At 42.3% G+C, this 15,168-nt stretch overlaps 1 protein-coding gene and 1 pseudogene across 1 annotated transcript; one reads left to right on the top strand and one right to left on the bottom strand.

The window, feature by feature from the left end:
- The first annotated feature begins 4,950 nt into the window (after positions 1-4,950).
- Positions 4,951-7,670, top strand: LOC126355912 (peritrophin-1-like). The gene is made up of 2 exons (XM_050006424.1): positions 4,951-5,026; positions 7,243-7,670. Exons 1-2 carry the CDS (start codon positions 5,020-5,022, stop codon positions 7,467-7,469), a joined length of 234 nt encoding a protein of 77 aa, XP_049862381.1. The 5' UTR covers positions 4,951-5,019; the 3' UTR covers positions 7,470-7,670.
- A 2,191-nt stretch (positions 7,671-9,861) lies between these two features.
- Positions 9,862-9,979, bottom strand: LOC126356662 (5S ribosomal RNA; annotated as a pseudogene).
- Between the last annotated feature and the right edge of the window lie 5,189 nt (positions 9,980-15,168).

The raw sequence follows: 15,168 nt of genomic DNA, 5'->3' as shown, positions 1-15,168 counted from the left end.
CAATATATCTTCTTTCACCGTATGCTGAATAGTTGGAACACACAAGTTTCGAAAATAATGATGACATGTTGAAGAAAATGTCGTTTATTTCATCCAAAAGCTCGAGACAAAAGAGTTTTGCGGAAGAAGATACTGCAAAACGGCTGCGTATACTGACAGAAAATTGGACTTTGAATGGAGGCATCAAATTCCGCTCAAAAACGTACCTACCGGTCTAAGAGTTATGTTTCCCGCGAGATCGAGGAAAATGCTCTTAGTTTTTGGGTTACATTATTTGTTGGTAATGCCAGTTACAAAAACTTACAAAGCGAAACAGCAAATGGTTCCTAAATGCGACATCCCACTTTCTGTAAGCTAACCTGCGTGGGAAATCACCTTCTTTAAAAAATTTCAGGTCACAACAACAGCATTTTTAAATTATTCCTTCACGTCGGTACACTCATCTGCTTCCAACCAACGCAAGTCTCTCTTTCTCCCTCTCTCTCTCACACGTGAAATAACTGCTTTACAACGACCAACTTTGGAATATAGTGAGTCACCTTCATACATATACTCAGGAAAAGTGTTTACTGCGGCCAATATCACAGACCAGACTGCCACTTCTCATACCGTGTCAACCTTTCAGATTGATAATAAACTCTGACCAAATTAAACACACATGACAGAGTTAAGTGCGTCGAAACAGTTGCATCAATACAAACTGTACAACCCCCTCCCCCTCCCCCCTCCTGGCGGAAACCGAGGCATATATTCTCGCATGCATAAGGTCATAAAAGTGCGGAATGACATTCTGCGATATACTGGCCCAAGTATCTTCCACCGTTTGTACTTATTCGGGAGTGGTTTTTACAGGCCCTGGAGAAGGAGTATATTTTCGCTTCATCATGTCAACTGGGAAGACACCGGCGATATTACTAGCGAGGGCAGTTGTTGTAAGCAATGAAGAGCACGTTACCTCGCAGCAGTCGAATGTAGACGTGCATTGTCTTGTTGATAAAGCACATCACCTTTCTGTCCAAGATGTGACAATAGCACAGGGATAACAGCGTGTGTAGTTTAGTTGGTACTGGTTACTTTACCCTGCAGAAACACCATGTATGATCACGAGTTTTAACTGTAGGTACTGGACGCCAGATGCCTGGGATGGGCCCCATATGTCGTAGGCGAATGCACTGTGGAACATGCAACTCACTAGTCTACGTCATACAAGTACAGGCCCGTCATCCGAATACAGATAAAACGTACTACCATAACTCAAGACTACAGTGAGCCGTTCCACTCTACAGGCGACTCTTTCACAACACCAGAATACTCGTGCTTGCCGCTGTCGTTGTTCCTGTGTTAGCTTGGTTAGAAGCACAAGTTGTCTTCGTCAGGCTGCAAGTAGTCGGTTCCCAGTGGTCCATAATGACAGAGCTCGTGCAACCGGAGCTTGGATTTCGTCCTTGGGTGATGTTCGGACGACCAACGCTGCTCTCATAGTGTGTCGATCATAATGTGTGTCTAAGAAAATTTGGGATGTGTTAGATGAAAGGCTTTAGGAAAGGTAAAGGCACCAGAGAGGCAATTCTGACGTTGCCTTTGATAATGAAAGCAAGACTAAATATAAATCAACACACGAACATAGGATTTGTCGACCTAGAAAAAACTTTCGACAATGTAAAATGGCGCAGAATGCTTGAAATTCTGAGAAAAATAGGAATACATTATAGGGAGAGTCGGTTAATATACAGTATATACAAGAGGCAAGAGGGAACGATAAGAGTGGACGATCAAGAACGAAGTTCTCAGATTTGAAAGGGTGTAAGACAGGGATGTAATCAACCATCCGTCGCCACTGATGAATCTCTGCATTGAATAAGCAATGATGGAAATAAAATAAATGTTCAGGATAGGATCAAAATTCAGGATGAAAGGACATCAATGATACGATTCGCTGATGACATTGCTGTCCTGAGTGAAATTAAAGAAGAATTACATGATCTGATGAAATGAGTGAACGATCCACTGACTACAGAATACTGATTGACGGCAAATCGAAGAAAGAGGAAAGTAATGAAGGGTAGCAAATATGTGAGTAGTGAGAAACTTAACATCAGGCATGGTGATCATGAGGTAGATGAAGCTAAGGTATTCTCCTAGCGAGACAGAAAAATAGTCAATGACGGATGGAGCATGGAGGGCATCAAAAGCAGACAAGCACTGGCAAAGCCGCGCGGGATTAGCCGAGCGGTCTCGGACGCTGCAGTCGTGGACTGTGCGGCTAGTCCCGGCGTAGGTTCGAGTCCTCCTTAGGGCATGGATGTGTGTGTTGGTCCTTAGGATAATTTAGGTTAAGTAGTGTGTAAGCTTAGGGACTGATCACCTTAGAAGCTACGTCCCATAAGATTTCACACACATTTGAAGCACTGGAAAAAAAGGGCATTCCGGACCAAGAGAAGTCTACTAGTATCAAACAAAGGCCTTAATTTGCGGAAAATTATCTGAAATTGTAAGTTTGGAGCACAACATTGTATGGTAGCGAAACATGGACAGTGACTAAACCGGAACAGAAGAGAATCGAGGCATCTGAGATGTTGTGCTACAGGACTATTCAAAATTAGGTGGACTGATAAGGTAAGGCATTAGAAGATTCTGCGTAGAATAAAAGCGGAAAGGAACATGTGGAAAACACAGAGACAGAGTCCCCCACCCTAGCTGCGTGGGCACCGCTCCGGCGTATCATTGCGGGGGACCCACGTTCAATTCCCGACTGCGTCGGAAATTTTCTCCGCTTAGGAACTGGGTGTTTGTATGTTCTTCATCATTTCATTCTCATCGACTCTCAAGTCGCCGAAGACTTGCACCAGGCGATCAGGTCTACCCTCCGGGAGGCTCTCTCCACACGGCATTTCCTTTCACAAACAGACAGACAGAAGGGACGCAATGACAGGATATCTGTTAACACATCAGGGAATGACCTGCATGGCACAAGAGGGAGCTACAGAGGGGAAAAATTGTAGAGGAAGGCAAAGATTGGAATACATCTAGCAAAAAATTGAGGACTTAGGTTGCAAGTGTTACTCTGAGATCAAGATGTTGGCACAGGAGAAGAATTCGTGGCGGGCCGCATCAAACCAGTCAGACTGGCGACAAAAAATAAAAAATAAAAATACTAAGTAACGCCCAGAGACTGGCCTACAGCTGTGGGAATGTTTCACGGACCATTGGTGTAAGCAGCTGTAAACCACCGATACACTGTGCCCATCACGTGGAGTAGTCCGTTGATACATACATCCAGCTTACTGCACGCCCAGAATGCGGCACCGTTCAAGTGGCTGAAGTTGTTCAGCAACAGCACGTAGTTGTTGGGGCGTGGTTGTCTCTAGAATGTATATTGCAACCACTGTTTATCTTTAAACTCAGCACAGTTACTGCCTGCAGAATCAAAACAGAGGGTGCACAGGTAGGCCCGCTGAGGGCCAACTGCTCGCCGACGACTGTGCCCAGTGAAACTTCAACACTACAACCCCTCAGTACGACCAGGTCATAACCTGGAGCCACTATGCTACAGTCCTTGAGGGTCTTGATTCTCTTTTTCAGGTAGCGAAGGTCACTCTTTGAGCATGTTAAATTCTATTTTCATGATCCAAACATTTCGTTATTCTAACGTTGTCCACAACACGTTCATTTGAATTACCAAAAATGTTCAAATATGTATGAAATCTTATGGGACTGACATGCTAAGGTCATCGGTCCCTAAGCTTACACACTACTTAACCTAACTTATCCTAAGGACAAACACACACACCCATGACGGAGGGAGGACTCGAACCTCTGCTGGGATCAGCAGCAGAGCCTACGACTCAGCGCCTGAGAACGCTCGGCTAATCCCGCGCGGCGAATTACCTTTGTCTCTATTGGTATGTATACGTACATATTATACTCACAGTACCTTATTTATCATCACCATTCTCAGTTGCAAATAAGGTCCGAAGAAAGATCTAATCAAGGCAATTGGTTGTTCAAATTATTTTAATTTCGATTTCTAGATATTCAAGGGGGCCTATTATTAATTCCCTTCTGTTATCTATGTTCTTAAAAATAAAGAATACCTTTTACATTCTGAAAGCTGTAAACTACACTAAATACATTAAAATATACTAGTCGTATATTTATAAACTTGTAACTACAATGTGGTATACAGCAGTGTAAATTCAGCGGAATATCGGTACAACTACCAGGTAGGAGACGTAATCAACACGCATGACATATGTTCGCCACTGAAGGATGTACTAGTAGTGTTGCGACAAACTGAGTGTTTTGTGTGCGACGCATATGGTTATTGTGGTTATTAGTAGAGTGAATTTTGAAATAGATTCCCACTAACGAAAATCAACATTTTATTCCTTAGTCTGTTACTGAAATTATTTCAAAAGCCACGTAATAAATTCTCATACGTTAGCACACGACTGGTAAGTAGTATTATGGAGAACAGTTCCAACAAATTTTGGGATTATAATTTACTGGTGGATACATCTTATGCGTCTATACCCGTACGCGTTTTTGTTTGTTTAAGTGGAGGATCTTCTGTGGTACGTCAAAAGGGTTTATCGTAGACCGACTTGAAACGACGAATTACCGAATTATATTCGTACTTCATGCAGATGATCACTTGATGATAGAAAGTTGGAAAACATCCGTAGAACAAGGTTTTATTAAAATCGCCGTCGTCAGTAGCGATATGTGTTCAAGAATGGATTTCCTCAGTCCGATACATCGCTCTCGCTTACAGCACAAAAGTCAAGAGTGCCCTTCGCAGAAAGTATGTACACAGTGTGAAACATTGCCCCTGAAATTTTTATATTTGAATAGATTAGATTTCAGAATTTGCCATCGCCATCTGTTATCAGAGAGTGAACGTGTCCCCACCCAAGATGATACGACGTAAATCGGTGAGAGTATATAAAGCTGAATCGGAGAAACACCAGGCATCAGTCCAGTCTGCTTTCTACCGACTCGACGACCACCACAGTAACCATGAAGTGTGAGTATGGCGGGCGCTACTTTTAACGTCTGGCTGCTGGAACTGACATATTCCTTCCTTTAACTGAAATAAAACGCTTCATGAAGTTCTCTTCGTTAATAATGCTATAAAGTTTTAATTTACGCTTATGATACCAGGCATGTAATACCAGTGATCACACGCTTTATAGTGCACAGCTGTTCGTACTCCAGTCAAATGTGCTTGCAGAAAATTGCCTGTTAGTGACGTTTACCACAGAGGTAGCTTGAATCAAATTGCAATGAAGCGGCCTGCTGTAACTTAAATTCCAAACATCAGCTCTCATGATGTAATACAAAATTTGCAAACGTTGTGATCAGATAACTTCGAAATCTAGATGATTTAAATAAATCATAATTCAGTTATTAGTTGTTACTTCCGAACCGGTAACATTACTTTATCCGAAAACTGGAGCGTTGTAGAATGTGTTGCAGGGTCAAAATTCCATAAGAAATGTGGGGAAGAGAGTAAATATAACGCTCCAACTGATGTATCAGGGCGGTAGTAGGATTTATTCCAGTTTGGGTTGTTTAAGAATGAATAATGCACACGATACTGGATCACAATACTGTTGTTTCCTACACGCTAGACATATACAGGGTGTTTCAAAAATGACCGGTATATTTGAAATGGCAATAAAAACTAAACGAGCAGCGATAGAAATACACCGTTTGTTGTAATATGCTTGGGACAACAGTACATTTTCAGGCTGACAAACTTTCGAAATCACAGTAGTTACAATTTTCAACAACAGATGGCGCTGCAAGTGATGTGAAAGATATAGAAGACAACGCAGTCTGTGGGTGCGCCATTCTTTACGTCGTCTTTCTGCTGTAAGCATGTGCTGTTCACAACGTGCAAGTGTGCTGTGGACAACATGGTTTATTCCTAAGAACAGAGGATTTTTCTGGTGTTGGAATTCCACCGCCTAGAACACAGTGTTGTTGCAACAAGACGAAGTTTTCAACGGAGGTTTAATGTAACCAAAGGACGGAAAAGCGATACAATAAAGGATCTGTTTGAAAAATTTCTACAGACTGGGAACGTGACGGATGAACGTGATGGAAAGCTAGGGCGACCGCGTACGGCAACAACAGAGGGCAACGCGCAGCTAGTGCAGCAGGTGATCCAACAGCGGCCTCGGGTTTCCGTTCGCCATGTTGCAGCTGCGGTCCAAATGACGCCAACGTCCACGTATCGTCTCATGCGCCAGAGTTTACACCTCTATCCATACAAAATTCAAACGCGGCAACCCCTCAGCGCGGCTACCATTGCTGCATGAGACACATTCGCTAACGATATAGTGCACAGGATTGATGACGGCGATATGCATGTGGGCAGCATTTGGTTTACTGACGAAGCTTATTTTTACCTGGATGGCTTCGTCAATAAACAGAATTGGCGCATATGGGGAACCGAAAAGCCCCATGTTGCAGTCCCATCGTCCCTGCATCCTCAAAAATTACTGGTCTGGGCCGCCATTTCTTCCAAAGGAATCATTGGCCCATTTTCCAGATCGGAAACGGTTACTGCATCACGCTATCTGGACATTCTTCGTGGATCTCTGGCGGTACAAACTGCCTTAGACGACACTGCGAACACCTCGTGGTTTATGCAAGATGGTAATTTCATTCAGAGACTGCGAAATATTATTGCTAAGCATGGTGGATATGTGGAAAATATCGTACTATAGAGTTTCCCAGACCGCAGCGCCATCTGTTGTTGACAATTGTAACTACTGTAATTTCGAAAGTTTGTCTGCCTGAAAATGTACTGTTGTCCCAAGCATATTGCAACAAACGGTGTATTTCTATCGCTGCTCGTTTAGTTTGTATTGCCGTTTCAAATATACCGGGCGTTTTTGAAACACCCTGTAGCTAAGATGTAAGTAAGTTAAAATTTTGTGACTCGTAGCCTAGTGCAATCTTCCAAATACTTGACACACTCAGGCAGCTTATTAATCAATACCATTGCCTATTGTTTCAAACTGTTTCTCATTTGAGCTTACACATTTGGCATGGTCCATGTAGACACCTTTCCCGCAATATACGAGCGATCACCAATACTCGGGCCCAGTTTTTTCGTGGCAACAATACCACATATTGTCTTGACACAATTCCATATCATCAAAAGTCGCGAATGTATCCTATGATGAAAATGGAGTCATACGCTCACACTACGACTTTTCTGCCCCACAGTGTTGGCAGGCCTTCTGGCGTTGAGCGTGTTGGCAGCAGTGGCAACAGCGACCACGCCCACATGTCCTGAGGATGACGGCGCCACGCCCGTCTTCTATCCAGACGACACGGACACACACGGCTTCTGGGAGTGCAGCAACGGCAAGGCTGTCCACCTCGTGTGCCCTGCTGGACTCGTCTGGAACGCCAATATCAACGCCTGTGACTGGCCGCCTTCAAGAAAGTAGATTAAATCTTACCCCTGTATCCATAGAAACTATGTCTGACCCATTCCCTGTCACATCACAAGCGTTGAGCTTGTGCTTCTCAACCAGTTGTCAGTTTCTTAACGATGTTTTGCAATGACGTACGTTACTGTTGGCTTATGATATTGAACATTAATTTATTTCAAATAAACTGTTGCAGAAGTAAAAACAAAATGTCACTGATTAGTTCACAGTTACACTCCTTATCACTTCCTTGGTCAATGAATAAAACAGATTACATTACTGTCCCGCTAGAAGTATAAAAGTCCTGCAGAAATTTTAGCCATATGCGTCTGTGAATCAATGTACAGCAGAATCGAACACATATCAGTTACTTCTTTCAATGTACATTTCCTTGTGTCTGTAGAACACACTTTTCTCTCAGCTAACATGTTGTGTCACAGTAACTAAAAAAAGAATATTATTCTACACAAAACTTTACATTGCTCAAGGAAGCTCAACGACGGCATGGAAGTCTATTGTTTTTGACGTATCAGAAATTTTCGAAATAGCGATCTCTTCAAAACTGAATGACTGCAGATTCCTGGTACTGGTTTTTACTGGAGAGATTAGAGCTGCAACAGGAGAAATCTTCTGACAAATCTAGAGAACGTTTTGTAAACCACAGCCAAGAAGAAACATTTTTTTGATACACCAGTATAACAAACACACAATCCATTGAAAACCCAAGGATACTTTTGTATGATTTATTCAAAGCAATAACAAGAACTCAGCACAAGGTAATGAATGGCAATTCTTATAAACTAGCTAATGTGTAACGTAATGCATTCAAACATGTAAACGTTCACAATAGAAATTCACTCATATTTTGTTCTTCCTCAAATACTTGCGGCGGCGCGGTTCTTTCCGTCCCTTGACGACGAACCTCCATTTACCTGTAAACATTGTCTCAGCAAATCATTAGCAGGGAAGCCGAGTTAAACCTACAGTACTTCGACGTCAACCAGGCTGCAATGAAAGTCACTAATCTACGTTTCGGGAGAAAGTTATCACACGAAATGAAAAGTAGGAAATTTTGTCCTCAGTTAATATATTCTGAAACTTAGGTAAACAAGTATCACTGCCAAGCCGATGCTAGTCTTAACACAGTCACTCACAATCCCTTTTACTCACGTTAGCAAGTTTATGGTGTTGCATTTCCCGAAACCGTAATAACTACAAAAATACTGGTTGTTTTTGATTGATAATGCTCGCCAAATATTAAGTCTGTCAGTACCAAATGCGGTCACAGTTTTTGGCACCGATCTGCGAAATACGCCACGCGGAATATATGTCTTTTCTCGTCACAAAATTCACTTAAAAATTCCGAAATTGCTACACGCCCATTGGAATAATTATGCCGTCACTTTACCACACATTTGATGTATGACACACTGCTAGATCGGGCAACTTATCGTATCCATCGGAACTACTACTACACACGTCCGAACTGTTTCGTGGCTAGGCTCCCACTCTTCTCTAGAATGCTCTAAGTCTTCTCTATCAGCAGAGAAAGGCGCGCGAATAATAATGCTTTACCATTGGTCAGTTTACTCAACAGCCAATAGCAAAACAATATTCTCCCGCGTCAATTCGCGCTTTTCACCAATAACCAGTCGCAAAATAGTAAACCTAACGACTGCACTTTTTACCGACGTAGTTATCTAATATGCTTAAGTTTTGTTTATGTATAAAGTTATTTACTATTGTTATTTATACCTAAAATAACATTCCCTTTACATATAGGGTACTTTACAAATATATTCTACAAAAATCCTCTTTGTCCACATCCATACTTATTCGAAATGTTCCCACACTAAATGCCACTACATGACTCGTTAAACAATTATCTTCATATTAACCTTAAACCACACTCACGCAACATTCATACCGGTAAAACACATTTATATCATTTTACATACACAAAAAGACATAACAACGCTTTTTGAAAATACTAGAACAGTTTATTAAAATCATTCTATTACTTTAGTGCTCTCTAGTGGGCACAATCGAAACTAAATCAGTCTCCTATCCAATATTGTCGTCTATCGGCTGATACATAAAATACGTGCGCGTCCAGTCTCGCGTCACCATCTGTCACTATCCAGCTCTGTGACACATCTCCCAGTTAACCGCCTCCAGGGCAGGATTGTTATACGGCGCTACAAACTGCATAACAGGCCTTGAAGGGGCAACGGTACTGACCGGCCGCCGTGTCATCGGCAACCCACAGATGTCACTGGATGCGGATATGGAGGGGCATGAAGTCAGCACTCCGCTCTCCCGACCATATGTCAGTTTGCGAGACCGGAGCCGCTACTTCTCAGTCAGGTACCTCATCAGTTTGCCACACAAGGGCTGAGTGCACCCCGCTGGCCAACAGCGCTCGGCACACCGGAAGGTCACCCATCCAAGTACTAGCCCAGCCCAAGAGCGCTTAACTTCGGTGATCTGACGGGAACCGGTCTTACCACTGCGGTAAGGTCGGTGGCAAGTACTGTTTAAGACGTTCAAAATTTATTTAAAGCTTAAAAAAACTGTTAGCATTAATCCTAATATATCATAATTTATAATGGGCGATCAAATGTTCCCGTTTGAGGGTGTTGCTGTAGCGTTTATGCAATGTAGTGCGACACCGATGTGGGTATATAAGCACCTACATGTAGGCAGAGTCTGGCATTTTTATCTTTCCTGGGTACACGCTGTAAATGTGGAAACGTGAACTATGAGCGACCTAACTGCCGTATGCTTCCAAACAGGACCCGTGTGATCTTACCCTTTTCCTGACTTACGAAGAGCAAACATTGGTAGACATCCATCGGAAATTGGAAAATGTGTATGGAGAAGCATGGCTGTCGAAAACCATCGCTGTGGAATGGTGAGCCAAGTTCTGTGCTGGTCGCGATTCAACCCTATACCGAAAATATCGAAATGCTGAAGGACCGCCCACTCAAGTAGGAGATGTTCGAGGACTCGTCCTACAGTTCTGATCTCTCCCTGTGCGATTATTGTGCCTTAGGTCCCATAAAAAAAAATGCCTTGAAGGGTCGGTGTTCATTGTCGGACGAGGGTATACACTATGCAGCAAACAATTAAGGACTTCTTCCTGCAGCAGGACATAATTTTTTACGAAACGGGTCTCCTGAACATGGTGCCTCGATGGGATGATTGCTCAGCGGTCACAAAGATTTTACGTGATTGGCGTATCGGTTCTGGACTGTACGACATTTTGACAGTGATGAACTGGAACACACGGTGTGTGAGACTGACTAACAGTCACATTGGCGGTTGTAGCAATGATGCCAACAGAGTTTTTTTTACTATCGAGATATGGAACTGAACGCTGTCCACGAATGTGCGTCTATAGGTTCCATGTTCACCAAGCAGTTGAGGGATTTTATTGATATTCTGCTTCCTGATACCGTTACCAACATCTCATTGCAGCTGGTGGCATTTAGATGGTTGTGGCGAAGATCTATGAGCAAGAGGTACCTTTTATCCACGTTTGTAATGGATGGTGGTCGATTTTCCACTACTCCTCATTTCATACGTTCGATTGTTTGAGACGCTATAAATAAATAAAATATGTCTGTGACAATGTTCACGCTACCTTTGATACCAGCATCGTTGCACAACTGTGTCGCAATTCTTCGACAAAGCATCTCGCCCCACGAAAGACCACAATGTAATCCCTTTCAGGCTCGTTCGGTTGGCAATAAGGAGGTTGTGTACCTATCCGTTGTATGGTTGCCTGCTAGCCAGACACGTTTGCACCACACTTAGCATTCTGAATGTGTGCATATCCTATTAAAGGGCAGACAGGAATGGTGCTCTGGTAGCTATAGCATTATGCTATCTGTTTGCGAACTACGTTAAAACCATTATCAAATAAAATGGTTCAAATGGCTCTGAGCGCTATGGGACTTAACGTCTATGGTCATCAGTCCCATAGAACTTAAAACTACTCAAACCTAACTAAGCTAAGGACAAAAGACAACACCCACCCATCACGAGGCAGAGAAAATCCCTGACCCCACCGGGAATCGAACCCGGGAACCCGTGCGCGGGAAGCAAGAACGCTACCGCACGACAACGAGATGCGGGCAAAACCATTATCAGTACAGCTACTATTTCCAATGCGGAATAAGGCGTCAGCGGATCAAAATCCAAGTCGTCATTCCAGGTGTATTAATTTTCTTTTCTGGCAGTGTATTTGCAGTATCAGATACATTTGAACAAGAAACCAATTACATTTATGTTAGAAACTGAATCAATTCTGCATATTTTCGTGGTGGAAATGTATATTATAGAAGTTTTGCATTCCCTGTTACGTAAATCCTTTCAGTTTTTGACATCCCTGCCAGAAACGAGATCAGTACTCTTATTATCATTAACATACTCCGATGCCAGTAAACGAGTTTTGAAGAGTGACAGTGCGCTGAACTCGTCTCTTTCAGAGACACTGTGGGGCGGTGGGTGGAAGTATTGGTTATTATTGTGAAATATCTTTCCCTACGGTGCACTATATGTGGGGCGGCGTATGGAATTTATTGTTATTAAAATGAATGTTGAATGTCTTTCCCAACGATGCACCATATGTGGGGCGGCGGGTGGGAATATTGTTCCTATGATTTATTTAATGCTGTTGTTTGCCGTTCTCAACACTGGCTCTCTAACTATAATAATGGCAACGAGAAAGTTATTAACAAAACGTGAAGCCTGTAATTAGAATTCCTAGTGCCCACTTCAACTGAGAAATACACTTATAGCTACAGCTTAAAGCTCTGAGGAATTAGGAGATTGTCTGGGATTCATAATCAAAAACGATTCTTTCTAAAATGTTCACTATATTCTGCAAGTCCAGAACAAAAAGAATCCACACAATGCAACTACCAGAGCAGTTCAGAGTCTAATGCGCTGATGCAACTACAACTGTTCCAATTAAATGTTTAAGTGAATGCTCGCCATAATTTGATGATAATATTCATCAAACGCCACGCTTAATAATGGTAGAATGTCTGTCCCACGACGGCACGTGAAAATACGACATACGCGAACTGAAGATAGATCATCAAAGTCATCCCAAAATTAACACTTCACTCAAAAATGATTTCTTGGCTACGCGTATCCCGAGTAACTTATTACGGCAGCCGAGGCTGTTTATAGCAATGATACCGACGCGACGCGACTCCCGGCACAAGTGGTGCGCTGATCAGCGTGTGGAGAGAACTGGGGCCTTTTTTCCTCGCGCAGCGTTGTTATATATAAAGCCGCGGTGCGGACGGCTAAGGGAACGCCTGATTAATTCCGCTGTCCCGACTAGCCGTTGGGTTAGTAATGCACCACTTTCAAATAAATCATTGCTTCCTTTGCTGATGGCCAATGAAGCTCTCAATTTAAATGTGCAATCAGCACACAGGTAAGTAATCATTATAATAGTCTGAAGTGCCTCAGTTACATATTTCGGGCGAGAGAATTAATTTAATTACACTACATGCAGTAGACGAGCTCCGAACTTGCCCTTTGGAGATACGCTATTGCTATAGTGTATTAGTTATTCAGTTGAAACTTCTCACATCTTTGTGATTATAGCGGATCTCCATTCAACTTAAATTTAAACATCCTAGCTTTATTTATTCACCTACGTAATTTATCTTGCTTCCTTAATTTTAAGACAAAAACCAGAAAATCATGAATTTCAACTAAAATTTTAATTTATGAGGTCCAGAATACTGTTTCTACTAAACTGTTATGCAAAAGGAATCTAAATATGAATTTTTAAGTTTCTAGCTCTTTTCTATTGCGCCAATGATTTTTACAGAAACACGTCCAAATCTCGAAAATGGTTAAAGCTGTTGTGGTTGGCAGGAGAGCCCACCCGAATACCTAAAGGAGGCCAAAATGCACGCGTTTTAGCTCACGCAGGCTGGCGTGAGGTCTGGAATATGACAAGGGAATTAGAATTGAGAAAAACGGACGTAGCAGGTGGAATACTTAACTTAATCCAGTAATGGTACATGATACACAATTTCAATAGTACGGATACTGGCGCCTAGCTAGGTCGTAGCAAATAACGTAGCTGAAGGCTATTCTAATTATCGCCTCGGCAAATGAGAGCGTAGAAGTCAGTGACCCTTCGCTAGCAAAGTCGGCTGTACAACTGGGGCGAGTGCTAGGAAGTCTCTCTAGACCTGCCGTGTGGCGGCGCTCGGTCTGCAGTCACTGATAGTGGCGACACGCGGGTCCGACGTATACCACCTAGCAAGTGTGGTGTCTGGCGGTGACACTACAAAAGCTACTGAACTGATATTCAACACATATTGGTTTAGTATTACTCCTGACATGCTAGCAACGTTTCAGGTTATTTACTTGATTTTTAAAGTATTGCGCAACATCTATGTCGTCAGAGTTAGTTACAGTGGTCTGGCTGGCACACAATGGAAAGACTGCTGTGAATTTTATACGGCGTGAGTAGGCTGCTTCCCTACAACACGATACTAGCAGCACTTATTAATATAGCCACATAGGAAAAAGGAAGATTCATATCGGGGCATCTGAAACTTCCTGGCAGATTCAAACTGTGTGCCGGGCCGCGACTCGAACTCGGAACCTTTCGCGGGCCAGTGCTCAGTTGGTAGAGCACTTGCCCACGAAAGGCAAAGGTGCCGAGTTCGAGTCTCGGTCCGGCACACAATTTTAATCTGCCAGGAAGTTCCATATCAGCGCACACTCTGCTGCAGAATGAAAATTTCATTCTGGAAACCTGGGGATTTATTTGATAAGACAAATAACTGTACTGTCCTCATATATTTTCTGTTCCAATACATAATTCACGTTTATTGCTCTGGGACAAAGATGAATGAGAGCACTATACGGGTAGTGAGTAAGATCCTTGACTCTGTGTTTAGTTTTATCTGTGGCTGACTTGCTAGTAAGTCAGTTGTGCACAGCTGAGTCATTCTTATTTGATTATAATAATAGAGTGCTGTTGTTTTTCTAAAGAATGTTTTCTGTGAATCTGGGAGAAGGCATCTGGAATATTTTATTATGGAGATAAAAACTGACATGTAATATTTTCTTGTTCATGTTATTGATAGAAAGGATTTTGGAGGAATTTTGAAGGTATGTTTGTAGTTTCTTTGTAACGAGAGAATCTTGTAATTGACAGAGCCTTCTTGAAGTTGTGCAATCTTTTTGTCAATAATCAGATATTGACTTCTCAAGAACGGTTTCTTGTAAACTAAAACTCACCTCCATGATTCAAGGTAAAGTTCTGAAATTTTGTCGCTTGTGCATTGCATCTTACACAACATAAAGCAACAGAGTGTTTCTCACAAAAATAATTTACAGTAGATTATTTATCCTCAGCTGCTGCATCTATTTGTATTTGCTTTCGAGAAAATCACTCCTCCCAACACAAAAACAACATGCTGAGTAAGAGGCAAGTCACAGTGTGTCGTCAAGATTGTCAGGTGTCGTGCTAGCTAGTATATTAATTTTCTATGAGCAGAGCTAGCAATTTCAAACAGTTATTTTCATCCGGGTAGACCGGTAATTTATTTGTGTGGATATTCTTAGTCGAACTTTGCACCTCATATCATACATGGTTAGTAATATGCTTCGGTACTGAGTTTTAGTACTTTAGTTTCCACTGATCACACAAATACTTTCTTTTGGCATT

The sequence above is a fragment of the Schistocerca gregaria genome, chromosome 3, assembly GCF_023897955.1.
Source record: "Schistocerca gregaria isolate iqSchGreg1 chromosome 3, iqSchGreg1.2, whole genome shotgun sequence".
NCBI classification, from domain to species: domain Eukaryota; kingdom Metazoa; phylum Arthropoda; class Insecta; order Orthoptera; family Acrididae; genus Schistocerca; species Schistocerca gregaria.
Note: the sequence above shows the minus strand (reverse complement) of the source record. Positions and strands in the feature narration are given on the sequence as shown.